General features: G+C 48.5%; 3 protein-coding genes across 5 annotated transcripts in view; 2 read left to right on the top strand and 1 right to left on the bottom strand.

Moving 5' to 3' along the window:
- Positions 1-313: 313 nt before the first annotated feature.
- Positions 314-13,687, top strand: SRPK1 (SRSF protein kinase 1). The gene is made up of 16 exons (XM_075614128.1): positions 314-495; positions 1,532-1,586; positions 2,027-2,142; positions 2,446-2,554; positions 2,882-2,969; positions 3,373-3,460; positions 3,696-3,802; positions 4,074-4,239; positions 4,427-4,452; positions 5,102-5,282; positions 5,538-5,870; positions 6,374-6,474; positions 6,844-6,951; positions 7,800-7,869; positions 8,760-8,852; positions 11,463-13,687. The coding sequence occupies exons 1-16, from the start codon at positions 483-485 to the stop codon at positions 11,645-11,647; spliced, it is 1,839 nt and encodes a 612-aa protein (XP_075470243.1). The 5' UTR covers positions 314-482; the 3' UTR covers positions 11,648-13,687.
- Positions 12,941-21,485, bottom strand: LHFPL5 (LHFPL tetraspan subfamily member 5). 3 transcript variants are annotated; one of them, XM_075614132.1, is made up of 5 exons: positions 21,186-21,484; positions 18,956-19,008; positions 18,220-18,665; positions 17,698-17,934; positions 12,942-16,034 (listed from the first exon to the last, which is right to left on the bottom strand). In XM_075614132.1, the coding sequence occupies exons 3-5, from the start codon at positions 18,629-18,631 to the stop codon at positions 16,018-16,020; spliced, it is 666 nt and encodes a 221-aa protein (XP_075470247.1). In that variant the 5' UTR covers positions 18,632-18,665; positions 18,956-19,008; positions 21,186-21,484; the 3' UTR covers positions 12,942-16,017. The 3 variants fall into 3 exon arrangements, with proteins under 3 accessions (XP_075470248.1, XP_075470247.1, XP_075470246.1); XM_075614133.1 differs by lacking the exon at positions 18,956-19,008 and having other exon boundaries at positions 12,941-16,034; positions 17,698-17,931; positions 21,186-21,485; XM_075614131.1 differs by lacking the exon at positions 18,956-19,008 and having other exon boundaries at positions 12,944-16,034; positions 21,186-21,483.
- Positions 21,345-26,860, top strand: part of CLPS (colipase) — a 24,085-nt gene continuing 18,569 nt past the window's right edge. The window contains exon 1 of the mRNA XM_075614135.1: positions 21,345-21,431. Coding sequence (XP_075470250.1) covers positions 21,363-21,431 — 69 coding nt within the window. The 5' untranslated portion in view covers positions 21,345-21,362. The remainder of the gene's footprint in view (positions 21,432-26,860) is intronic.

The raw sequence follows: 26,860 nt of genomic DNA, 5'->3' as shown, positions 1-26,860 counted from the left end.
TGGTAGAGGAAACACACACATCTTGCTGCCCCTTACAGCCCCTCCTGTGGACCTATATAACTGCCCCATGTGATCAATGTTAATGTCGTATATAACTGCCCTGTATAATCCCTCCTGCCAAATAGAATATATTGCCCTGTATAACTACTCCATATGATACTAAAACACCTCTTAGCCTCAGTAAGAAAATACTGACAAGTGACTTGTTATGTCACCAGGTTGCCCACGTGCTTCCTCCGTCCTCGTTCCACGCCCCCTAACCGAGATGGACGGGGCCTGGTTGGCAGTTGACGGCGTCGCGCAAAGATGACGTATCGTGATGTTCTCGTGCAGGGGGCGGGGCCTAAGTGTCTACGGATTCCGCGTTTAGGGTCTCGGGGGGGCTAGTTTTACGGTGCGTGCCTGTGTGACGTAGGAGAGTGGGCGCGGCCTGAAGGCGGTTCGTGAGGTTACGGCGCAGGCGCGGAGAGTACCGGCCGATCATGGAGAGAAAAGGTGAGAAGGGGGGAAATGGAACGGCGGGTGAGAACGCGTGGGAGTGGGAGTGGGAGTGGGAGAGGGAGTGGGAGTGGTGTGAGAACAGGAAGGCGAGAGACGGGTGGACGCGAGAGGGGTGGGGGTGAGAACAGGAGGGCGAGAGAGGGGTGGGGGTGAGAACAGGAGGGCGAGAGAGGGGTGGGGGTGAGAACAGGATGGCGAGAGAGGGGTGGGGGTGAGAACAGGAGGGCGAGAGAGGGGTGGGGGTGAGAACAGGAGGACGAGAGAGGGGTAGGGGTGAGAACAGGAGGGCGAGAGAGGGGTGGGGGTGAGAACAGGAGGGGTGGGGGTGAGAACAGGAGGGCGAGAGAGGGGTGGGGGTGAGAACAGGAGGGGTGGGGGTGAGAACAGGAGGGCGAGAGAGGGTTGGGGGTGAGAACAGGAGGGCGAGAGGGGTGGGGGTGAGAACAGGAGGGCGAGAGAGGGGTGGGGGTGAGAACAGTAGGGCGAAAGAGGGGTGGGGGTGAAAACAGGAGGGCGAGAGATGGGTGGGGGTGAGAACAGGAGGGCCAGAGATGGGTGGGGGTGAGAACAGGAGGGCCAGAGATGGGTGGGGGTGAGAACAGGAGGGCGAGAGAGGGGTGGGGGTGAGAACAGGAGGGCGAGAGAGGGGAGGGGTGAGAACATGAGGGTGAGAGAGGGGAGGGGGTGAGAACAGGAGAGCGAGAGGTGTGCGGGTGAGAATAGGAGGGCGAGAGAGGGGTGGGGGTGAGAGCAGAAGGGCGAGGGGGTGAGAACAGGCAAGCAAGGGGAAAACTGGAGGGTGAGCTGGGTGAAGGGGGTAACTGGAGAAGAGGGGGTGGGGGGAACTGGAGATGAGGGGTGGAGAACAGGACGAGTGCAAGAGATTGGGTGGGGGAGAAAACGGACTAGGATATTTGGTTGCAGCCGTTGTAAGGCCCCGCTAGGAGGAAAGGAGTTAAACTTCGCTTTCTATTATCATTGTCCCATGAAAGATGAAAGTATGTGTATGTATCTCTGTCCTCTCCTGCAGTTCTGGCCCTCCAAGCTCGCAAGAAGCGTACAAAGGCAAAGAAAACTCACAAAAAGCAAGTATATATAAAAGGGGATTTCGTTATGTTATCTTCCCCAAATGAGGTCGGGATGCTGCAGCGAAGGCTAAAGTTTTAAGGTAGCTTTGTATAGGGTTCACAATGGCGGTTATATTTGTGACAAAGTAAAAAAAAATTGTTAATCCTTTTCTGGGGTTGAAATCATGAAGGATCCTTGTGGATCTTGTGGATCATGAAGTTTGAGATTAGGGCGGAAAAGAGGAAGTAAAGTGGATTTTTGTAGGGACAGGCTGAAGAGAAGTATTGGGGGTTTATATAGGGATTGGGTCCTTGAGGGAAGTGAGGCCAGTAATACTGGGGCTGTAGGGGAAGGAAATTGGATTTCTATAGCGACTGGAGCTATATGAGAAGTAAAGAGAATTTCTTTGGGGGACCCCCCTCCTGTATATACCTGTGACACTGTGTGGGTCTTACAGGCCGGAGCCCCCCCAACGCAGCTCCGCCCGGGAGTCAGAATGTGACCTTGACGAGGAGGAGGAGATTTTGGGCTCAGATGATGATGAGCAGGAGGATCCCAACGATTACTGCAAAGGTGGGAGGGGCGGGTCACTTTGGATAACTTTTTGGTGGTGGGGGAGTAGTATGGTGACTGGTACACAGTTGCTAAGGATGTGTGGGAGGGCTGCTATGGAGATGGGGGTATGTTTAGATTGTGCCTGTGGTTACTGGGCGTGTGGTTGTCATGGAGATAGGATAGGTTGTTGCCAGAGAGCAGTTGCTGTGAAAACAAGGTACGTGGTGGCAATGGAGATGGGTCCGGCGGTTCAAGGGTCATGCTGTTGCCACGGTGATGCATTTCTCTGCCCTCCTCCATTGATGTTCCCCTCTATTTCAGGCGGATATCACCACGTGAAAATTGGGGACCTATTCAACGGCCGGTACCATGTGATCAGGAAGCTGGGGTGGGGACATTTCTCCACTGTGTGGCTGTCCTGGGACCTGCAGTAAGTGGGGTGATATTAGATGGGAATAGGGTTGTTGGGGAATGGGGTTGCTATGGCAGGGGGAATTCGGGGGGTCTTGGGAGGGCAAAGAGTATCAGAGATACCGTGGGAGAGCTGAGGGTTTGGGGTTAAGGGGTAAGAGATCAGGATAATGCATAGAAGATTGGGGGGCAGACTAGTGGGAGAAGGAGGTATCTGTTATGGTGATACTATGACACTGGAGTGAAACCTCGGTTAGAGGTGAAAGGACAAAGGAGGGGAGGCAGTGTTGGGGTATTTGGTGGGCGGGTGTGTTGTGTTCTCTCTGTAACTTGGTGTCGCTCTCAGGGGGAAACGTTTCGTGGCCATGAAAGTGGTGAAGAGTGCAGAGCATTATACAGAGACAGCGCTAGATGAAATCCGATTACTGAGAGCTGTAAGAACACACACACTGCCCCCTGTGTACATGCAAGGGAAAGACTGGTACACACACAAGATCAGACTGCTGTGGGGAAACGCCTTTTATACAAAGAGACCTCAAATGCATAGTTATTTTTATACACACACACACTCAGACTGGTGGGAGTGATTGAGACTACTATACCCAGGAGAGATCAAACTGCTGAGAGCTGTAAGAAGACCACTACTATATACAGACAAACCGCCCACCATACACTCACTCACTGTATACAGAGCGAGAGACTACCATACAGACCAGGGCTGTGTGTGTACACGTGCACACCTGCTTTGAGTAGTAGATACCACAATGCACAGACTATATATAACTACACGAGAGATCACATACCCGTTTTTAAATGTATATGTTTTGATCACCTCAGGTGCGGAACACTGATCCCAATGATCCAAGCCGGGAGAAGGTGGTCCAGCTTCTGGATGACTTCAAGATATCTGGAGTCAACGGGACCCGTATCCTTATATGTAAATGTATGGAAGGGGGTGGGGGGGGGTTGGTGTGACTGTGGGGGGAGAGAGAGAGAAAGAGAAGGTTGAGGTTGATTGTAGGATGGGTTATTCTGGGTGGTGGGGTTAGCGGGGGGAGTTGATTGCAGGTGGGGGGGGGGGGTGACTGTATGGAAGTGTGCGTGAATGAAGGTACAGGACAGACGTATACTCTTATTCCCTGACTCACCCACCTGTCTAGATGTCTGCATGGTGTTTGAGGTTCTAGGACACCACTTGCTGAAGTGGATCATAAAGTCTAATTACCAGGGGCTCCCACTGCCCTGTGTGAAGAGCATCATCAGACAGGTACCTGTGAATGCAGTTCACACTAGGGTCTGGACGCACTATTTCTTTGCATTATTTGCCAGACTCCTACCTCCTTCGCCCCCCATGGATGGGGAGCCTGTTCTCAAATATCATATTGTACCCTCGCCTGCAGCGGCGGCTCTCCCCGCCCCTGTCATGGCTCTTTCTCACCCCCCTCTGTCGCAACTCTTGCTCCCTGTTGCGGCTTTTCCGCCCCCCCTTGTTTTCCCTCCCCCCTTGCTTTCCCTCCCTCAACTGCCTTTCCATGCAGGTTCTGCAGGGCCTGGACTACATGCACGCCAAGTGTCAAATAATTCACACGGACATCAAGCCTGAGAACATCCTCCTGTGCGTCAACGAGCCGTATGTGCGCAGGCTGGCAGCTGAAGCCACAGAGTGGCAACGCTCCGGGGCCCCACCCCCCTCAGGCTCCGCAGGTATTGAAGGGTGATGCTCCACCACACTTATTGGTGTGAGTGTTGTCTGCTTCCCCCTTATTGGGCTAAAACTCTGGGAATTTGGGTCACCCTGCCCTAATGGATGCTCTTTAAGTAGATGTGGACGTGGCTTGTGATGGCGTTAATATGTCTCCATCTCACACATTGCTCTCTCTTCTCTCTGCAGTGAGTACGGCACCGCAGCCCAAACCCGTGAGTAATTCGTCCTTGTAGAATTAGGGGATGGGGCCACAATGCTCTTAACACATTGTAGATTCATTAGGATGGGTTAAGAGGTTCTGAGAATCCCAGCATTGGGTAGTGTGGGGCTTTGCATGTGCGATATTCTGATGGGACCGTTTGTATTGGTGGATGTGCGCTACACGGTGAGTGTTCATTGCATGGTGATGTTCCATCCAAGTTTTCATGACATGGAGTTGTGAGATTCTTCCTCTGATCATGACGCGATTTAGGTATGCTGCTTGCGATGTTCATGGCATGTTGGAGGCGCTGCTGTCTGCTTCTTCTTTCCCGCCTCCCCTTCCCCCCCTCCCCCCCCAATTGCTGGAGGTGCTTTGCTCTGCTCGGCCAACAAGGGATGTAGGAGGGACGCGCTGCTGCCCGGCGGTCCTCACTGATGTGGCCATGTTCTGCATCCCTTTCATTGGGGCTGGGAAAAGGCTCTGTGGAGTACATGGAATGATGCTCTGCGTGGCCCTCCCCTCCCACCATTCCTGTAGTTGCAGGCTGTGCGGCCCCTCCCCTCCCTCATTCCTGTAGGTGCAGGCTGTGCGGCCCCTCCCCCCATTCCTGTAGGTGCAGGCTGTGCGGCCCCTCACTTCTCCCCCTTCTCTCTTTTCAGTTGGCTAAAATGTCAAAGAACAAGAAGAAAAAGCTAAAGAAGAAGCAGAAGCGCCAGGCGGAGCTTCTGGAGAGACGGGTTCAGGAGATTGAGGAAATGGAGCGAGGGGGAGAGAACCCGGAGGAGAACCAGAGAGAGGACAGCCCTCCTGCACACCACCAGGAACCCTGGGTGGAGCCAGGTACCGAATTGCCGCAAGCACATGCGCCTGGGCACCCTGTCGCCCTTTCTGTCTTTCCTTTCCCCTCTCTCTCTCGCCTTCCCTCTCACTTTCTGTCTTTCCTTTTCTCTCTCTCTCTCTCTCGCCTTCCCTCTCTCGCCTTCCCTCTCTCGCCTTCCCTCTCTCGCCTTCCCCCTCTCGCCTTCCCTCTCTCGCCTTCCCTCTCTCGCCTTCCCTCTCTCGCCTTCCCTCTCACTTTCTGTCTTTTTCTCTTAGACAGTGAGTCACTCTCCGGCAGGGCAGAGTTGAGATGTAATGGTCACTCTGAGACCCTCCCCTCAGAAATCAGCAACACTATGCACAACGAGGACCATCACAACGCCCCCCCCATCTCTTCCTCGGAACTCAACACCCCGTCCATCCTGGACAGCCCCAGCGAGCAAACAAGTGTGTCTGAAGGGTCAGACCCCCAGGTGACCCTCGAGCCCAGCATAGTGGAAGCCATGTTGTGCCAGCCGTCCTGCAGTGAGAGCAAGGAGATCAGCCAGCTTCAGGAGAGCATCCGGAGGGAGATGTCCCCCGACGAAAGGGGGGACTCGCCACAAGGAGGTGTGGTTGGAATGGGGTTGTGGCAGGAATTGGGGGGGGGGGGCGCAAGGGTGGGAAAATTCAGGCATGGATTGTGGAGGGAGTGACCAGGGACCAGGGAGCCTAAGAAAAGGTCTGGGGGCAGGGGGGAACATGGAGGAAAGATGTCAGGGTATGATTGAGGCCACATAGGCTGAGGAAAGACCTGAAGAGGACAAGACAACATCCAGAGAGGGGGACTTGCCCTTGGGGTGAGAGGTGGGAAATGGAAAAGCGGGTTTGGGATGGGCTAACGGAAGTATTCGAGCCCAGGGTGAAAGGAGAGGCATTCGGGGGGGAACCAAAAGGGCTGGAGGGTGAGAGGAGCCTGGAAAAAGTTGCCCAAAGTCAATGAAGGTCTATGGATAGAGATGTCATTGCTCACTCCAGGGGGATCAGATTTACAACAAGGGGCCCCCTGGGGGCACAACAGCAGCAGGGTTATTAAGCCCCTCCTGACCTGTCATTCTCTTGCTTCCACGCAGTGAAATCCACGGCTGGCAGCCTCCTGCTGAATCCTCTGGAACGCCAGAATGCAGATCAGCTAAAAGTCAAGATCGCGGACCTGGGCAACGCCTGCTGGGTGGTGAGACATGGAATAGAGGGGGGAGGAGGGGCTGTCCTGTGGTTGAGGCATCCATTGTGTTGGTTCTTTTGGGAGAGGGGATCCTGTGTTTGGCAAAAGATTCCCTTGGTTGGGAGAAGGGTCTTTTGGTTTAGTGGGGGCTTCCTGTGTTTTTTGGGGGGTGGTGTTTCATTTGTGGGGGTTCCTCTGCTTTGGGGGGGTTGTGATCTCTTTACACTCCTCTTGGGGTGGTCCCTTGACTTTGGGGTATTGCTTAAGTTTGTGAGACAGTTCTTTGTTTTGGAGAGGTCCCATGATTCTGAGGCTATGATCTTTTGCTCCCCTCTCTTGGTGGGATGTGTGTACTGATCATGTGACCCCATCCCTCAGCACAAACACTTCACAGAGGACATCCAGACCCGGCAATACCGTTCCCTGGAAGTACTCATGGGTTCCGGCTACAGCACCCCTGCGGACATCTGGAGCACAGCCTGCATGGTGAGAGGGGAACCACCAAGACATTAATAACCAGAGAGGGGAAGCCTTCCAGGGGAAGGAGCAGACCTCCTACTAATTACCAAATATGGTCAATTTGAAGGGAAGGAGTGGAAGGCCTCCTACTTATAACCACAAATTGACTATTCCAAAGGAGTTGCAGGTGGCCACATACTAATACCCAGAGGGAGGGATCATTCCAAGGGAAGGGAGGTTACAGGTACTATTCCTTGATAACTTGGGGGATGAGGGTACAAGGAATGTACAGTACCATGGCAGGGATGAGCTGTTCCATTCCTCGATTACCCTGATATACATGAAAGGTTCCATTCGTTAATTTTGGGGGAGCAGGGGGATGAGATGCAGTATAATTTTTTTTTGACAATTTTCCTGTGTTTGGGAGCTACTATTCACTGGTAAAACCAGGACAGGCTTGGCTAGAATATCCAGGACAGGCTTGGCTAGAATATACAATTCCCGTAGAGTCCTGATTATCCAACCTTTTTTGTTTTATCTAACATCTGCCCACGCCCCGCTCCCGCCGCTCGCTGCACAACTAATTTCTTTAAGCAATAACTGTTGAATAATTATGTACTGTATTAATACACCTAATACATATGTGTATGTATTATACAAACTTATACTGTACTGCATTTAATATATTACATACTTATACTACATTAATTTGTTTGTTTCACTCCCCCCCCTCACGTTTCCTAATTATCCAACATGGTCTTGGTCCCGTTTTAGGTTGGATAACCGAGACTACTGTACTTTATAACCCTGGGTGCTGCCTGGGATATTCCATTACTTAATAACCTGTGACCTCTGACCCTTCCCCCCCCCCCCAGGCCTTTGAGTTGGCAACTGGAGATTACCTGTTCGAGCCTCACTCCGGGGAGGACTACTCGCGGGATGAAGGTGAGACTGGGCATAGGGGTGAACATACAGGGCAGATAATGAGCAACAGGCTCGGGTGAAATTGAGGGGCGATGCGATGGACTCCCAGAAAAATAGAAGGGGGAGATGAATACCCAGGTGTGATATTTGAAGGGCGTGCTTCCATCCCCGCTATTCTGCATGACAACCCTCCCTAGGCCACGCTTATAGTTCCGGCAATGCAACGTCACATCAAAACAAATGTATTGCATCCGTTATGTGCGCTTATAGTAGGAGCGACGGCTTGGTCGCAGTCGCTGGAATTGAATTTGATTATTTTCAGCGACTGTCACCTTAGCAAGGATTATAAGCGCGGCCTTAGTAGTGTCACGCAACCCCTATGATGTATCCTCTCTCTGCTCTGATACTCTGCCACCTGTCTGCTGTGCCCAGCTCCCCTCCCCATGCTGTGCCCAGCTCCCCTCCCCTTGCTGTGCCCAGCTCCCCTCCCCTTGCTGTGCCCAGCTCCCCTCCCCTTGCTGTGCCCAGCTCCCCTCCCCTTGCTGTGCCCAGCTCCCCTCCCCTTGCTGTGCCCAGCTCCCCTCGATGTACCCAGCTCCCCTCCCCTTGCTGTGCCCAGCTCCCCTCCCCTTGCTGTGCCCAGCTCCCCTCGATGTGCCCAGCTCCTCTCCCCCTAGCTCTCCCCGTCCCCCCTTCTAGACCACATTGCGCACATTATAGAGCTGCTAGGCAGGATCCCGATACACATGGCACTCTGTAGCAAACACTCTAAGGATTTCTTTACCCGAAGAGATAGCGTCTTCTCTTCCCCCTCCCCATCTCACCATCTGAGCCACAGGCAGGCAGTTGGGACGGGTGTGTTCAGGGCATCTCCTTTACCGTACTCTTGTGTTCTTCACCGGCTCTCACAGACCACATAGCACTGATCATCGAGTTGCTGGGCCGGATCCCGCGCAAGCTCATTGCGGTTGGAAAATACTCCAAGGAGTTCTTCACCAAGAAAGGTAACAGTGAGAAGTGATAGCAGCTTGTACGTGCTGCAACAGAGGAGACTTCACCCCATAGAAATTCAGACTAATGCCACGCAGGTCTGATTCTGCCCTTGAGGAGGTGACCCCCCAGAAGAGATCAATCTAACCAAGCCCAGGGTCACACTGTCACTAAGGAAATAAGACTAATAAAGTTCTGATCAGAAACACCCTTCTATTGGATATTACGGCCAAATCCGCAGAAACCAGATTAATGCTACTCCGATTATAAACTATCCCTGAGATCAGACTTGCCCAGGTCACAAGCTTCGATCCAGACAAGGTCAGACTAATACAGTTCATATCAGAAATGCCACTGCAATCAGCTCACTGTCTTATCTGTGGAAACCAGACCAATGAAGCGAAGATAAGACTCCTCCCCTGTGGAGATTACTGATACAGCTCCGTTTATAGGATCCCCTCCTAAGGAAGTCAGACTAATTCAGCCTCTAATACTAATAAGGTCTACCCCCCAAAGGGATCACGTCATACTGCAAATACAGCCGAGGTGTCGGATTAATACGCCTCTTAAGTACCTTGCTCCCTAATCATATTAAGATCATTTGTTCCGCCCCAAGATCTGATTTATTCAGCCTGGATCATAAATAGCCCCCCTGTACACCTGTTCAATCTGAGAGCAGACTACTACAGTTTAGATTCCAATCTTCCTAAATTGCCTGATATAGCCCCTAAGGAGCTCACACCTTAAAACACCCTACCTCCTAGACTCTGCTCCTGAGAAGCTCACACCCTAACAAAACCCACTTCTCAGACTCCATCCCCCAGGAGTCAACAGCCTTAACACTGTGAAGTTCTCAGGGGCGGAGTTGAACACAGCCTACCTCTCCACCAAGGACCTTAGAACTTCAATGTTCCTGTACCTGCTACTCTCATTTTAATTGCTTAACCAGCCTTGGCTGTATATTCCATGGCACATGCTGTGGTTTGGCGCTAACCAGCATTAAAAAAAAAAAAGCGTACATGTGCTATACAAGTCTTACAATCCTAACATTAACGTCTTAAATGTGGTTGTGCGACCGTCCTTGAATTTGTGATGTCATAGATGGTGCTAGCTGCTGCTTCACCATGGCACAAACCTTTACCCACATTCCTGCCATCCACAAGCGGGAGGGGGTTAGGCTGTGCTGTTGCAGGAGAAGCCGAGGGATCATCAGTGACATTACAAATTCAAGGTGGGACATCCTCGGGTCAATAGTGTATTGGTTATTTAGTGCGCTCAAAACGGATACACATAGTTCTGTATAGCACCTCACATAGTAACCCAAAATAAGTACACCTATTAGAGAGATGGATATACATACAGTTACACGTGCGCACATCCTCACCCTCACTATGTACACACTGTTGCGCGCACATACACGATACGCGCGTACACACCCTCACCCTCATTATGTACACACTGTTACGTGCGCTCGCTTGTTGCGCACATATCCGTATCCCCTCATTGCATACATGCACAAACGCGCCCTTGTTACATACAGTAATATACACACCTTTCTATGGCCACATTCACCTTATATGCACACACATACTGTTTACACATGCATACACATGACCACACCCACAAACTCAACAACCTTGTACAGTCACACACTAACATTTTATACTCCCGACCCCGCAAGTCACACACTTTATGCACACACCCCATACATACACACATACAACTCCAGCCACACCGTGCACACACAGTAGTCTTACCTTCACTAGTATGAGTTGTTTTTTTTGTTTTTTATGCAGTTTATATTTTTTTGATGAACTTTTCTTCCACCAGCTTCTTATTACCCACAGCGTGATTAGGTTGGCAGTGGGAGAGACAACTGGTCCGGCCCTTTGAATTCACACCTTGAAATCTGGGAATTGTAGTACATTCAGGACTCCACAGTACCCTTAGAATTATAGTATTTTTATTCCTAGATAGAAAGCAGGGACTACGAATCCCTGAATTCTAAGGGATGCAAGGTTATTTCTGTCCTGTATGCTTATCACCCCCTTTCATTTTACAATTGGGAAATCGGGGCTACGAATCACACAATCCAAACACGTGAGTTTGGTGCGATACTATGTGCTCCCCCCATGCCGTGTGCATCTTGGGATTCGTAGTCCTATTTTTCATATTTATACAGGACTGCAACTCCCGGAATCCTTTTGGGACGGAAACTCTGCTCCCTTTCCCTTGGTATTCTGGGAGTTGTAGTCTGGCTTTCCTTAAATACAATTCACAGAATCCTAAGATATGCAGGTCTGGTTTAGTCCTGTTCTGCACCTCTTTCGTCCTGGGGTATGTAGTCCTCCCTTAATTACAAAATAACAGGATTACATCTCCCCCAATGTTTGGCTTAGTCCTGGGAAGTTTGGCTTAGTCCTGCAAGTCTGCTTCCTTCCCCCTGTGTGTCATGAGTTTTAGTCCTGGTCTTCATATCTAAGGACTACATACCCCAGAGTCCTCTACAGAGACCATTTCGGAAATGCCATACGTCCATGTAGCATGCTTGGATGCGACCTCTGGTATCCTTTGGGGCAGTAGGGTCGGCTCGGCTTCTAACCTTCGTTTCCTCCCCTCACTAGGAGACCTGAAACACATCTCCAAGCTGAAACCATGGGGCTTGTTCGAGGTCCTGATGGAAAAGTACGAGTGGGCAGAGGAAGAAGCTGTTGGATTTACTGACTTCCTGCTCCCCATGCTGGAATTGGTCCCTGAGAAGCGGGCAACAGCTGGCCATTGCATCAATCATCCTTGGCTGGAATCCTAGAGGGGACAGGGGGTAGGGGGTCCACTTCCCCTTATTTCTCCCTCCTCTGCCCTCCCATTTTCCCCCTGAAGAGGTGGGGTCTAGGGTTGAGGTGGAAACAGGAGGGCATTTATTTTATTTCTACCCAGTTATTCTTGCTGGGCTGCTGAATGGGACATTCCAGAGAGCCCTAGTGCAGGCTGTGGGTGTCTGTGTCTATGGCAACAGCAGGAGCCTCTAGGAGTGAAGCCCTCCCAGTCATAGGTCTTATTCACTCCCAATTAATTCCTGCTGTTGTGACTCATACACCGAACCTTCCCACTTGCCCCTCCACACTGCTGCTTGTGACTCCCACCATCTGCAAGATGTAAAGAGGTGGGTTCTTTCCAATGGGGGGTGCGGGGGTTCTGTGTCAGTGGCAAAGTCCTGAGCCATTCAGGACCATGTGTGTGTCTGAAGATACCACAAGTGAGAATCTTTAGGAGTACTATGTAGCTTTCGCTGTAAGGTTTGCTCCCATTCTGATTTGCAAGTGTGTGAAATAGTCCATGCTCTCATCAAGGGCCCCTGAGTTCTGATTTGCTCCCTATGTTGTCATGGATACCAAACGTCCTCACTTTCTCTGGAATGTTCCATTTATTTTCAGTTCATGATGGGGTGGGGTGGGGGCCCTAATATCTTTCCACTTAGTAATCCATTTTTAGGATATTGGGTCAAGCCAAGCCCTCCCCCACTCATCTGCTGACACCCGTTAAGAATATACCATTCACCCACTGTTAATGGGGGGATTACATTTAGATTTGATGTGTATGGAATGTGTAAATTTGTGAGGCACCCCCCCCCTCCCCCCAATCATATGGTGAGATAGTCTCTCACGAGATTCCCATTATAACTTCTGGGGAAGCTGCTGCTAACCCTATTAACTCAACATTTTGCAATAATGCAGATCTGCAGCGGGAAGGGGGGCATATACAATTAGGTCTATTGAATTTTTGAAGGAGATCAGTCATGCGGCCCCTTCCTGGCCGTGTTCAACATTGTAACCTCTTTAATAGGTTTACGTTAAAATTCAAAACCCTATAATGGCCCAAGGACAAATGCCATAGAATATACAGCTCCTGCTGCCCTAATTAGGGGTTGATTAGGAAATCGGCTCCATATGAGGTAAGAATTCTGCTGCGATCCCATGCATATATAATTTTTTAACTCCTTGGGACTTTTTTTATTCAGGAATAAAGAGTTTGGGACCTATATTGTTTTTTTTTTTTTTTTTAATTTCTATTTTTTTAAATCCGAAATCATTTCTCTGTCCCATAATCTGCATGTCCTTTAATTCTGAATTTTATATTTTTCTTTGCAGTGTTACATGGTTTCAAAACAAATGGCTTTAATTTAGAATTATTTTTTTTTCCCCCTGCCAAATCTTGTTTCTCCAGCCCCCGATACCAGTTAACCCCTTGGCTGCCAGGCAGCCAACAACGCGTTACTTAAACCGTCCTCCACAGGAGGATGCCACTGATTTTTATACTTCTAGGACCAAACCGGGTTTTGCATTCGACAGGAACATTTCATAGCAAAACCTGCACCTGAAACACTGCTGTAGCCTGAGTATATAGGGCCATTTTAATGTCACCGTACGTCCCTCCATTTCAAATAACGCATGTGACCAAACCCTATTGCTTCAGATTTTAACACACATGAATCCACTTAGGAGCAAAGTGACCTAATGACCGTGACTTGTTTAATGGGCTAAAGGTCAGTCCATATAAGGACGAACTGACCTAATCACACAGTATGTTTAATGGCATAAGGGTCTTCTAACTGACACGGTCACTTTGCTTCTACTTTGGATTGACTAACCCATTCAACACGTCACTGTCATCGGGTTACACTTCTCCCATTCTTGTTACCTTTGTTCTGTGTCAAATTTCTGTCCTCCCTGTTATTTTCATTTGCGGTTAGTTTGGAAAGTTAAAAAAATATTTAATTTTTATTCTTTTTGGAGGGGTGTTTTGCGTTGATACTCTGTAAATGCAGTACAATAAAGTAATTTAATAATAACCTTGGCCCCCTTCCCTCTCTCACATGGATCGTAAAAGGGGAAATTTATGTAGCTTAAAACAAAAAGAAAAACTGCAAATTGCTTTAAAGCCATTTTCTTCTGGGTTCATTAATGATGGCTGCCATCGTGATCCCCTCTAAACTGCGTGATATTTTAGCCCTGATCACTGATGTTGGAATGTTTGCTGTGTTATTTCCTCTGTGCGAGCTCCTACTACTGCTTGGGAAAACCAGCATTAGTCTGGCAACACGTTTAATAACGTTAATGCTAATGTTTGCATGTCAGGTAATAAATAACAAGTCTTTTAAGCACCAATCCATAAAACATGAAAATTGAACATGGAACCAGAGACACAAAAGGTTAAACGCTCTAATTTTAGTAGTCTGGTGCCACGGCCCCTCTGACACTCAAAGGGGCTATTCTAGTAGCTTTGGATTGTGCAGAAAGCCCTTTCCGATTGGATTTTCATGCTTTGCTATTCTCCAAGCCGTTCTCGCATGTTCAAACAGCGTGGAAAAGTTTATTTGTATTATTATTACGGTAATGTCATTCTGGGTCTGTGGCCGGAATGAGCGCAAACACATTTTTTGACATCTTGCGGAATTCTAATAGTTCATTTTTTAAGTGCAAAAAGCTAAACCGCTTCAAACAATTCACAATTTTTTCTCTACCTCAGAAGGCAGAGGACGACGATAACTTAAATTTGTGTGTGTTTCTGTGTCTCCATCTCTGCTCAAACCTACCTCTAAATAACATAGGGGAGACCTCTGTGCTCAAAAGAGCACTTGAGGTACCTGGGATATATATGTATGCTAATGAGATATACAAAGTATATTTTAATGAGTCCCCCCACACCCCCCGCCTCCTTATTCTCAAAGCATACTTTGAGCTCTACTGCTCACCCCTGTAGCTTCCTTTTTAAAAGAGGTTGTGGGTTCTGATCCTGTTGGGTCTGACACCAGTGCCCCCTTCATCACAAGCGCCTTAGATTTGTTAGTATTGGTCCTATGTAAATACTTTAGGAGCTGTGACTCCTATAAATATACTTTGCAAGTCTCTAATATATATCCCAGGTACCTCAGATGTGCTTTTTTTTTTTTTTGTCCCATAAAACAATCTTATCAAATGATCCCATTTAACGGGCTTTGTGGTTTTGCTCTGTGTTGCCATATTCAATGTTCTGCATTTCTCTGCTGTCCATCCATCACCTACCTGTGACGTTTATGGATCTGCCTGGGACTGACCATTTGGTGACAATATGAGAGGATGTTGAGGGGGAAGCGAGATTTTAATATGTCGTTCTGATTCTAGACTGAGGTTCTGTAGTAGCGAGGTATACCCAATCTCGCAAGTATCTCTTGCTAGATCGTTTAGTTTCATTGGTCTATAGGAAATTACATTGATGTGTATGACACCTGGAACTTCCTGTGCCACAAGTGACTACTAAAGTAGCAACAAGGTGACTTCTTTCTCTGCTTATTTCAAATGTTTAGAATGCAAACACTTTTATAATATAAAGATGCAATTCCTACTAGGACCAAAGTGAATTAATGCCAGTGACATGTTTACGTGGGTCTTGTGGGTAATTGATACACTTTTTTTTTTTTATCCCAAACGCCTACCTCCGGTATGTTTTTAATTCCACTCCCCCTTTACTCCCAGATTTTCAGAGCTTGGTACTCAGGAAGATGCATCCAAGGTTGATCAGATTGGACAACATATAAAGAAAAATTGATGCATCTTTTTTGTCCTCTACATAGACTTATCTATTGGAAATATACATCGCAAATGTAGCTAGTCTTCACAGCTCTGTATATATGTCCACTTTCACAAAACATTGGTCGATGTTGTGGTTGCGTTTTAGAACTTCACTGTGGTCATAGGAAGTTAATCAAGTGGTTGGTGTGGAAACTGGTCCCCTAGGCTTGTAATATCTGTGGTGGTGGGCTGGGCTGGACAAAGAGGGGAAACCAAGGGCTTTGAAGGGGGCCATTTGGAGATGGGAATGTTATGTGGTGGTGACCACGTCAAAGTGGGATCACCAAAACATCTTGAGGCCATGTCAACTGAAAGGAGTTCACGTGTGGTGGAAGTGAACAGTAGACATGTCAGTCAGAGGAGAACATGGGCAAATGACCATGTGATGTTCCAACACCTTTCTCAGCCTGCTGTGGCCACATCACAATCATGAGAACGGCATTAGAACTGATATTCACACATTTCTGTTTAAATATATTTGTGTATATTTTATGCATACACACACTTTCATATCCTCGGCGTACACAGGAAGAGGAAATGTTGGGTTGTGATCATATTTGGAACGATTCCTTCAGCTGCTCTCATCTTCTGAAAAAGTTATTTAAAAAAAAAAAAGTCAGTACAGGGGGAAATGATATATGTGAAATCGAAATGTATCCAATAAGCAAGTGTGCCTTTATCTCAAACAATCTTGAAACATAAAGGAAAGAGTGACTTGGTAATGAAATGATGGGTGCCGGGAACTTTATTCATGCAACAGCATCTTCATTAATCACTATTGGTACAGTCTTTCTTATATTGTACACTTTACTTTGTGTATAGTTTCACCACTGTTCTCTATCGGTGCTGTCTGTATGCTTTTCCCTAGGTGCCCCCTAAACCTCATTTCCCATGTAACTTTAAAACATGCGAGTCCTCGGGGGTGACCTTTGTAATGGGACAAGAAATGTCTCTCAACAGAGGTAATCTGTTTGCTCCTTTTGCCAAATTATGATTATCAACACATGTTCAAGTAATCTCAATCTAAGGGCCTTAGTAGTTATTCCTATATTCACATGTTGCATTCCACCTGCTATATTTTAATTGCAGCATTAAAAGTTACAGTAAGTTTGACGCTATTTCGTTTTGTGTTCTCCAGTAATCTTTATAGGATCTGCGAGCAGGACCGCCGACAGCTTGCCCAGGACTGGAGTTTCCACCTGGGCTCCCTGTTTTGGCAGCCTTGCGAGCCCTCCCTCTTACACTCCACTTGTACACCTCGCCTTCTCACCCCTCACCCCCCTCTATTTCTCTCCACCTTCTCACACTTTGCCTTCTCCCCATGTATTTCTCTTTCCCGTCTGTCTCTGCCTCTCTCACTCCTCACTTACCTCTCTCTGTCACACTCCCTTTTCCTCCTGCCAATTCATTTCTCCCCCCTTGCTTGTTCACTCCTCCCTCTCCCCCTATTGCTCACCCACTCCCTCTCACTTACATTGCCTCTCCCCCAATCCTACACCCCCTCTCCTGCTCTCTCACTCCACCTTAGCTCCATCATTACTCTTCCCCTGTTACACTCTTTTCCCCCCCATCGCTCCACCTTTCCCCCTCTCTCCCCTCTCACAATGTCCCACTCCTCTCACTTAATCCTCAATCCCCCCACCACAATTCCCTGCCTCCTTGCATACAATTCCCCCCCTCCCACGGTAAAATGGGGGGGGGGGGGTGGGCGGATGTGGAAGTTGGGTCTGACTTCTGGCTCCAACCAGTGGGGTGGTTGCAGTGAAGGCTGGGTCGCAGCTGGGGACTGACCGCCAGATGCAAAAGTTAAGCCTCACTGCTGGCCAGGCAGCCACGGCCCAGGACAGTTGTCAGCACCTAACTCCTGTCGGCGGCCCTGTCAGCGAGTACTATATCGTCGGTGTAGAGGTAAAAGTCATTAACTTAATTCTTTGAGTACTGAAGAAAAGGCAATTAAATGTTCTTTTTGACAGGAAAAATTCTGTATTAAAAAAAGGAAGGTATTTTGATATGACATGTTCTGAAGAATAGGTGTCTAATGAGTTTTTGCCTAAAATGCAGTAAATGAGTTTTACCTCTAGAAAAATGATCTAGAGGTTCTTGCCTGGTTTTTGTGTTATTTACTATGCACATTATATCCAAAATCTGGCAGTCAAGAAGAGTAATACAGTAAGACTTGGAAAGGTGCAGTGGCACTGCAGATGTGTATTGTAAGTAATGCAGTGTGTAGGTGACAGTGGCCGGTGCTGACCTTTGTTCTGGATCTTGAAGTCCTCGGGCAGCAGACTGTCCTGCCGGTTCCCCAGCACGAAGGCGAGAAAGGATAGGATGAGGGCATCCATGATGGCAATGATAGCAAGGATGTAGGCCCATCGCACGGTGCAGGCTCCAAGCGTGTACTTATCAGTTTTATCCCCACACATGCGCCGGACCTCGGGAGAGTCCCAACCATCAGGGTAAATCAGGCACCCGATCATCAGGCTGGCTGCTGCAGGGAGGGGAAGCCAAAAGTAAGGGGAAACCACTAGTGGTGAAGCTGGAGAAGAATTAGAAGGAAGAACAGAAGCAGGGGATCAATAAGAACCATGAGAGATTAGTGAAAAAGGAAATTGGGGGCAAAAGAGCAAATACCCACTACAAGTGGAGCCAAAGAGAACTACAAGCAAAGTAGAACCAGGAAAGAAGGAGCAATATAGAACCATGCAGGGTCCGTCCCACTCCTCAGTGATCCAGGGACAGACATAACTGACCTCCACACCACAAACCACCTTACCGGCGGCCAGCTGCATCCATGCGCAGACCTTGTACACCGTTGCCGAGTTGCAGAAGAAGAAGAGGCTGAAGCTCAGCATAGAGCCCACCACCAGGAACATGGAGATGCCCACAAAAAACATGGCTGTCTTGAAGGCTCCCGAGGGGATGCTCTCGAAGTCCAAAGCGCTGCCCTTGCAGATGAGCTCTGAAGTCAGGGCATTACCGATGCAGTAGCTGAACAGACCGAAGTATCCAGCCTGGGGAGTGTTGAGACTGTCCCCAATCCAATAGGGCTGGATGAAGACTTCCACCATGATAATGGAGAAGCAGATGGTGAACACAGCCCACAGAACACCGATGGCACGGGCATTTCGCACATAATTGGTGTGGTAGATCTTGGCTGCTTCCTGTGCCGGCAACAGCTGGACCATGCTTGTTTGGAGTTTGTTTTTTCAAGTGATGAACCTGGAAGGTGATACATTAGGTGACCATAGCAAACGGAGGTGATCAATTAACCACATCAAGCTGGGATAAACCATGTGAAGCATGGGGAGAGGTGTGGATCACTTGAAGTTATCATGTCAAACTGGGCGGACAATGAAATGATTGTGAACTTGAGCCTAGTATGAATAAGTCATATTTGATGTATGTGCCCGCCCTACGATTTACAGATAACATTGATATTTCTGCCAGAAATGCAGATCTCATGCAACAAATCGGAGAACTCACCGAAGCAAGTAAGAAAGTGGACTTACTTGTAAATCTCAGCAAGACCAAACCAAACTGATGTTCAATAAATGTGTCAACTCTGCAAAGATTGAAATAAATGGAATAGAACAAGGAGAGAAAATAGAAAAATGTCCCTATTCACATGAACTCTAAATCCATATAATGATTACAACTTAACGTTTACTTCCCATAAATTAAATGACACTGCAAAAAATATATACAGGACGATACAAAGCACAAATGTAAAAAAAATAAAGTCCTACTGGTATGTAAGCTATAGTAGGTGAAGTATGAAGGGGGAGGCAACAGGGAAGTAGATGCGGTCACTACATAAAATCGACAGTGAGTGACCCTCAAAACACGAGGGTATAGGGGTTTGAGTGTTGTATTACTTTCAATTCTAATCCCCAATGAGGGCCTCACTTCTCCTCCAGATACTCTCCACCGCAATTTTTCCTACACTAACTTCTCTTTAGCCTCTTTCTGAGCACAGACTCATGTCCAACATCCTTCAAGCATGCTTCTGTCACACCCATTCTGAAGAAACCTCTCGATCCAGCCTCCCATCCCAGCTACCGTCCTACAGTTTCTGCCTTCTATTTGCATGTAAACGTCTTGAAAAACAACTGCTTGCTGGACTTTCTCTCTCGACTCTCCTTGACCCACTACAGTTTGAATTTTGTACTCACCACTCCACTGAAACTGCCCTAATAAAAGTTCCCAATGATCTACTCAAGGCCAAATAACAAGAACAGTTGGCCTTAGTTATTTTTTGGGATATTTCTGCTGCTTTTGATACTGTTTATCAGCCCTTCCTTCTGCAGAACCTCTAATTTATTAGCCTCCATAATGGTGCCCATTCCTGGATTTACATCTGACCGCACTTTTAGTGTTTCCTTTGATGACACTTCCTCCTTTTTACTCCACCTCACAGTTCGTGTACCGCAGGGCTCTGTTCTAGGACCTCCTACTTTTTTTCCATTGACACCTTCTTTCTTGGAAAACTAATAGAGTAATTTGGTTTTCCCTACCACCTCTATGCTGACGATACCAAAATCTACCACTCCTCACTTCTTCCCTGCTCTCCAGTCTCGTGTCATTAACTGACTTTCTGCTATCTCGATCTTAAACTTAACGTGTAAAAAACGAAACATATAATTTCCCCTCCTAACTACACCTATACCGGATTTCTCCCTTGCAGTCAGATACCACGAGTTAGATGCCTAGGAGTGAATTGACTCCTCCCTCTCCTTCATTCCATACATTCAGTATTTCTCCAAATCATGCCATTTCCACCTCTGCAACATTGCTAAAATATGTCCATTCCTCACGGAACAATCATTATTCTTACTTGAGCCAAGGACACACTTGAAAACGAGAGGTAACTCTCAATGTCTTATTTCATGGTTAAATATTTTATAAATAAATGATATCCCGACTGGACTACTGCAACCTGCTTCTAGTTGGTCTCCTCTCTGCCACCACTCCAGTCCATTCCAAAGGCCGCTGTGACGCTCATTTACCTTATTAACCTCTCTGTTGGCTGCACCATTATGCAAGTTACCACATTGGCTACCCATACAGAGTCAAATGCAAATCACTTGTGTTCACCTACAAAGCTATACACAACACCGCTCCTCTCTACATCTCTCGTCTAATTTCTAAATACTCTAGCACACGGCTGTCTATGTTTTGCCCATGATCTAAATCGTTCAACCTCACCTATTGTTTTCTCTCAATTCCCCAATGGGACTGAAATTACAATAAACGTTAAAAAAGAATAAAACAACTCTTTTTGCCACTTTAATGAAGAGCCTGGGAGTGTCTCTATTCATATATATGTGTATATATATATATATATATATATATATATATATATATATATATAAAATCATATAAAAATATTACTTGTGAGCACATTTACATGTCTTAGACAGGTCTGCAACCCTGCTTTTCACCATTATCACCTAGCATACAGCGCTTCTACTGCAGCAAGGGATACTGGGAAATGACATGCAAATGAGCACACTGCCACCTTTTCTCTTAAGATCACATTAAATGGTTAAACCCGTAAGCCAATGCATGCTGCTTTAAACACAGCTTTTAAACATAGCCTCATCCCAGGCTATCTATCTCCCCCCACCCTCTTTAAACAGGGAAGTAAAAATGTGTGTGCATAGTTAAAAAATAATATATCAAACTGCAATATAAGATGAGAGGGAGAAGTGAAGAGATATTTTCAGGTAACATACTGACCTTAGAAGTAGGTGATCGGATTTGAAAAAAACTCCTCGTATGACAAATAAGCTTGTGCGTTGAGGAATGAAGTGGGGGGGGGGTGAGAAATATATATAATTAGGGATCGTAAAAAAGCTTCTGCCGCCCAGGGAAGTGGCTCAAGTGCCAGCCCTAGAAAGCGTAATAGACACCTGGATGGGATCTCGTAATCTTATTCCTGTTACATTATTCATCTTTGGCAGGTGTACCATGGCCTTTTACAATGTAAGTATGTGAGGAGAGGCTTACACATGCACCCCCCCCCCCCCCAATAAGAAAACTGCACTTGTGCATGATGGGAATGCGAGTAATCCTTTTATAAGTGAGTCACTTGGAGTAATCTGGGGGATTAACCCCCTCCCTGCCAGATGAACTGAACACATCTCAATATGACATACAGTAGAAGTCCATGTATATATGCATGTATGGGTATGAGTGTGTGTGTAATGTGTACAGTATATGTAAATATATGAATATATCTACGTTTCTATATATAAAATAATGGTTTTCAGGCAAAATGTGACATGGTGTGCTCATTTGCATGTCATTTCCCAGAATCCCTTGCTGCAGTGGAAGCACTGTATGCTAGGTGATAATTGTGAAAGGCAGGGTTGAAGACCTGTCTATGACGTGAATGTGCTCACAAGTGATCTTATTATTTGCTCTATGCTATATGGTGGAGGTTTCTTGTCGCCTTTTTCACCCACCATAACTTAAAATGTGTATGGTGTACGTATATTTTTGTCTTTATATGCATATATTTGTATATATTGTCGTTGTAGAAGTAAAACTCATTAAGTGCATTTTTGGCAAAAACTCACTAAATGCACTCCCTGACTTGGAATTTCTTGATATTTCTAGGGAACAACTCATTAAGTATCTATTTAGTCATAGTTCAGAGTTACCAAAACCTAAAACTTATTAAGTACTAGCTGATATACCCGGCGTTGCCCGTGATTTACCCCCCTTCACAGCTGGCTGGCCCCCACGTTCACAACTCCGTTCCCCTTCACAGCTCCGCCCCCCCCTCCTTCACATCTGCGTTCTCCCCTTCCTGCACCCCACATCACTCTCCACCCCTCCTGGCCCCCACATCAGTGTCCCCCGCCTTGCACATCACATCACTCTCCGCCCCTTGCACCTCACATTACTGCCCCCCCCCCTGCATCACCCCCCGGCCCCCACCACATCAGCCCTGGACCCCCACCACAGACTGTCACACACACACACACACACAGTGTCACACACACAGACAGGAGTAAGAGGCAGTGTAACACACACACAGTGTAATACACACACACACAGTGTAACACACACACACAGTGTCCCCCCCCCCCCCACACACACACACACACACAAACAGTGTTACACACACACAGTGTCCCCCCCCACTCACAGTGTCACACACACACACACACATGTCACCTCTCCTTCCGTCCGCCGCCATCTTACTCCGCGAGGGAGGAAGGGGGTCCTTCCGGGCACCGTCATCTTAGGCGCCACGTGTCCACTGCCTGTCGGAGCACTGGGGGGGAGGTGAGTGGAGCACCGGGGGGGAGGCGAGCGGAGCACCGGGGGGGAGGTGAGCGGAGCACCGGGGGGGAGCTGAGTGGAGCTCCGGGGGGGAGAGCTGAGCGGAGCACCGGTGGGGAGCTGACACGGGGAGAGGAGGAGAGTGCGGGGGCGCGCGGCGCGTGCTTGAGAGCCGTGGGGGGTGTCCCGGGCGCTCGCTCCGCTCCACCGCTGACTGTAGCGGCGCCGGGGGGGTGAAAGCGGGGGAAACAGGGAGGCATGGGGAGAGGAGGTGCGCGCGGGTCACGATGGTGTGTGTGTGTGCGTGCGTGTGTGTGTCGTCACTCCGCCACAGGCCAATGAGAGGTGCGTGGGCGGGCGGCCCAAGGGACCAATGAGATTTCCCCTAGGGACACAGGAAGATGCAGACAGGCATACAGTGCTTTCACTAATATATAATAAGATGATATTGAAATTGTTAAATAAATAAATAAAAGAACATTTAATTGCCTTTTCCTCCGTACTCAAAGAATGTAGTTAATGACGTTTACCTCTACAATGACGATATATTTGCATGTATATGTGTGTGTGTGTATATATATATATATATGTAATAGTGCTGTGTGCTGGGTGATAATGGTGAAAGGTGGGGTTGCAGACCTGTCTAAGACATGCAAATGAGCATAAAGTAATATTTCCATTTGATATATATATATATATTTGTATGAAGGGGCGGATCTATTCACCATTGCATGTAAGAAATAAAAAAGGTCCCTCCCTCCAGGGCCCTACCTGTGGTGCGGGTCCTTACACGGCTTTGGCGACAGAGGGAGCCCACCCAGGCAGTGATTGCGGAAGTTTGGCCCGACTTCCGGTGGAGCCTAACCTTTGTGATAGGACCATCTGGGTGTAGGGTTGCCAGGTGGCTTCTCCAAAAATACTGGACACAATGGTGAAACATGCGACACGCTCGAAAAGTTGGTGGGGAAGTATGTTATTTATGAATGATCAGACCGTTATGTAATATTTTCTAAATTTCACTCCAAGTATGCACCAATTTGCACCATTTCATATTTTATTTAATTAAAAAATTCTGGGGAGGGGTTTGGTGATTGAGTGCCCTCCCAGCATTTTTTACGAAATAGAATATGAAATGGTGCAAAACACACACCCCCATACATATAAAAACACACCCACCCCCTAATACATGTAAAAATACACCATCCCCAATACACATAAAAACACACCAACCCCCTAATACATGTAAAAATACACCACCCCCAATATATATAAAAAAAGACCACCCAATGCATGTAAAAATACACCCCCAATACATATTAAAAATACAACACAAAATACATCCATATAAAAACACACCCACACCCACCCCCAAAACATATAAAAATACACCCCCTCAATGCATATAAAAATACGCCCACCCTTCCAATACATATAAAATACACCCCCCCCGATACATATAAAATACATCCACCCCTCCAATGCATATAAAAATACATCCCCCAATACATATGTAACTCCGAGGTCTTTTCTGACTCACTGACCCCCCTCCGCGAGTGCCGAGTGGTCGCGGGTGCCGCCGGAGGCAGCGACGCACCCGCCGACACTTCGCGAGGGTGGGGGCCAGTGCAGGGAGCGCTCGGCATCCCTGGAGCTCCGGCGGCGCACCCGGCTAGCGGGGGCCGCCATGACATGTTGCGCGAGCGTGCGCGGGATCGCGCATGCGCAGATAGGGGTAGGAAGCTAAGGCAGCTCTTAGGAGGTCGCGCGAGGGTAGGGAAGCAGGGAAAAAGGTTGCGACGGCCATTAGTAGTTCGCGCATGCGCAGGGCAAGTGCGCACGCGGCCCCAATACACAGACAGCCCCCTGGGAACTACAACTCCCAGGAGGCATAGGGAGACAGGCACCAGGTACCTGATAAGAGCCAATAGGGCTGGAGGATTCCCACCCAGGAGAAAGGATACATTTCGCGGGCTTAGTGTCACGTCAGTCAGGCTGAGGAGGAGGAAGGGGAAGGAAGGGTGCAGGGAGCGAGTGGCTCCTGCACCAGGTAAGGTTTCCCCAAGTCCCAGGCAGGCCCCAAATCCCTGTTAGGGCAGGGGGTAACTGAAGAGGGACGGCCCTAGATAGGGAGGTCACCCTTAGGTGTGTGAGGGTGCAGGTTTGGCAGTGCCACAGCGGGTAGTGATGTGAGCACTGACAAATAAGCACAGGGTGTGCAGCGGATGCTGAGTGTACGTAGTGTGTTATTGCTGCGAGTTCCAGGTGCGGTGTATTGTTGTTGTGTGTTGTCGCTGCATGTACTGAGTGCAGTGTCTGCAGGCTGACTGTGTGAGCAGTGTGTCTGCTGCAGGCGCTGTTAGTACTAGCGAGTTAGTAGCTAGAGTTAGGACTGGGACGAGCGAGGGGAGTGGGGCAGGTTATTAACCCCGCAGGCCCTAGGAGTTTCTCCAAGCCCCACAGGTTGCGGTACTACAGGGACAGGCCCTAGGTTAGGGTTCCTGTCACGATAGTGCGTCACTTAGATAGTTAGGGAATCAGCGGCTGCTGCAGTTCCGTGACGGAGTTCGGACCCACGTTGGGGTCCACAGAGACTGTGTTCCAGAGCGGGACCGCCCTAGCGGTCCGCAAGTGCAGGAGTTCGGTTGGAGGAGTCATCGCCGACTGAGCCTTTGCGACGACTGCTGACCCGAGCATCGGAGTGCTCGGAAGGTATCATATATATATGTGCACCACCGGGCCCTAGCTTAACTGTGACTGCGCAGTCACCCATTGATTCTCCGTAGGAGTACGGGACATTCTAAGGGGTTCGTTGGACACTGGGTGGGGATTCACCGGGTGTTGGGAAAGCGTCCGGCGGGACGTCACGGTTGGTGTCTCCTCGTGCGAGGGACACAGGATATAATGTTGTGTTATGTTTTATATGTGTGTTAGTAAAGTGTTAGTTATTATTCCTACTGTGTATGTGTTTATTAAGTGTCCTGCGAGGAACCACTCCCCCTTCGGTGGGAGCCATCGCAGGTGGAGGCGCTGCGCTGTGTAAGTATGTAAGTGTTACCCCAGGCTCCCAGCTAGCGGAGGCTCAGATCCCCTGGAGCCGCAGGTGTTATACAGCTACCAGTAGTCCCTTAGGTAGGTGGTTCAGAAAAAGGGCTACACATATAAAGATACACCCCCAATACATATAAAAATACATCCCCCAATACATATAATAATACACCCACCCTCCAAATACATATAAAAATACACCCTCCACCCCCCAATACATATAAAATACAGACTTACCATGGGGATGGTCTCAGGCCAGCCCTGGCGGCTGCTGGGGGGCCTCAGCTCTCTCCCAACTGCAGGCCTCCCTTACACTGTTCCACACTGAGCTGCTGGTGCATGCTGGGCCTCCCTCTCATGCCGGCACCTGCCGGGAGCTGGGCCGGCTTGCAACAACGTCAGAGAGGCCCGGTGCGTGCTAGCCTCAGAAGCTCGGCGTGGGACAGAGTGAGGGAGGCCTGCAGCTGTTGGAGAGCCGGCGTCTGGCGTCAACTACTTTGTCCAGTAGCCGGGCCCGGGACATCTATACCGCCTCTCCCCCCTGTCGGTGACCCTGCTCGCCTTGCCTACCGCACATTCAGAGAGGTAATACCGGACACATGTATTACCTCTCTTTTTTTGCCAGATCCAGAGGCAAAATTCCGATCTGTCCTTTTCAAAACCAGACACCTGATAACCTTACCTGGGTGGGCTCCCTCTGCCGCAGAGTAAGGCCCCACACCACAGGTAGGGCCCCGGGAAGGTTTCCTTTAGAAATGCGTGAAAATTGTTCTGGCTGCTAAAGTAATTGCCGGAACAACGTTCCAGCAAGTGAAGGATGGGCCCCTAAAGGTGGTGAGCCCTGGTGGCACATATTGTAGTTCCGCCACTGATTTATATATATATATATATATATATATATATACAATGTAGCCAGGTCCCCAAAGAGTCCTCCCGGTGGCGTCAGAGGCACGGTGCCGCCATCTTTGTTATGTCCGCACGGGCGCGGAGGCTCGCGCATGCGCGGACGCGACGCGGCGCCCAATATAGTGAGCGCGAAGGGGCAGAGATGGCACTCCGTAGTGCAGGGACTCCCC

This window comes from Ascaphus truei, chromosome 9, assembly GCF_040206685.1.
Source record: "Ascaphus truei isolate aAscTru1 chromosome 9, aAscTru1.hap1, whole genome shotgun sequence".
Classification (NCBI taxonomy): Eukaryota; Metazoa; Chordata; class Amphibia; order Anura; family Ascaphidae; genus Ascaphus; species Ascaphus truei.
This window is presented reverse-complemented; position numbering and strand designations above follow the sequence as displayed.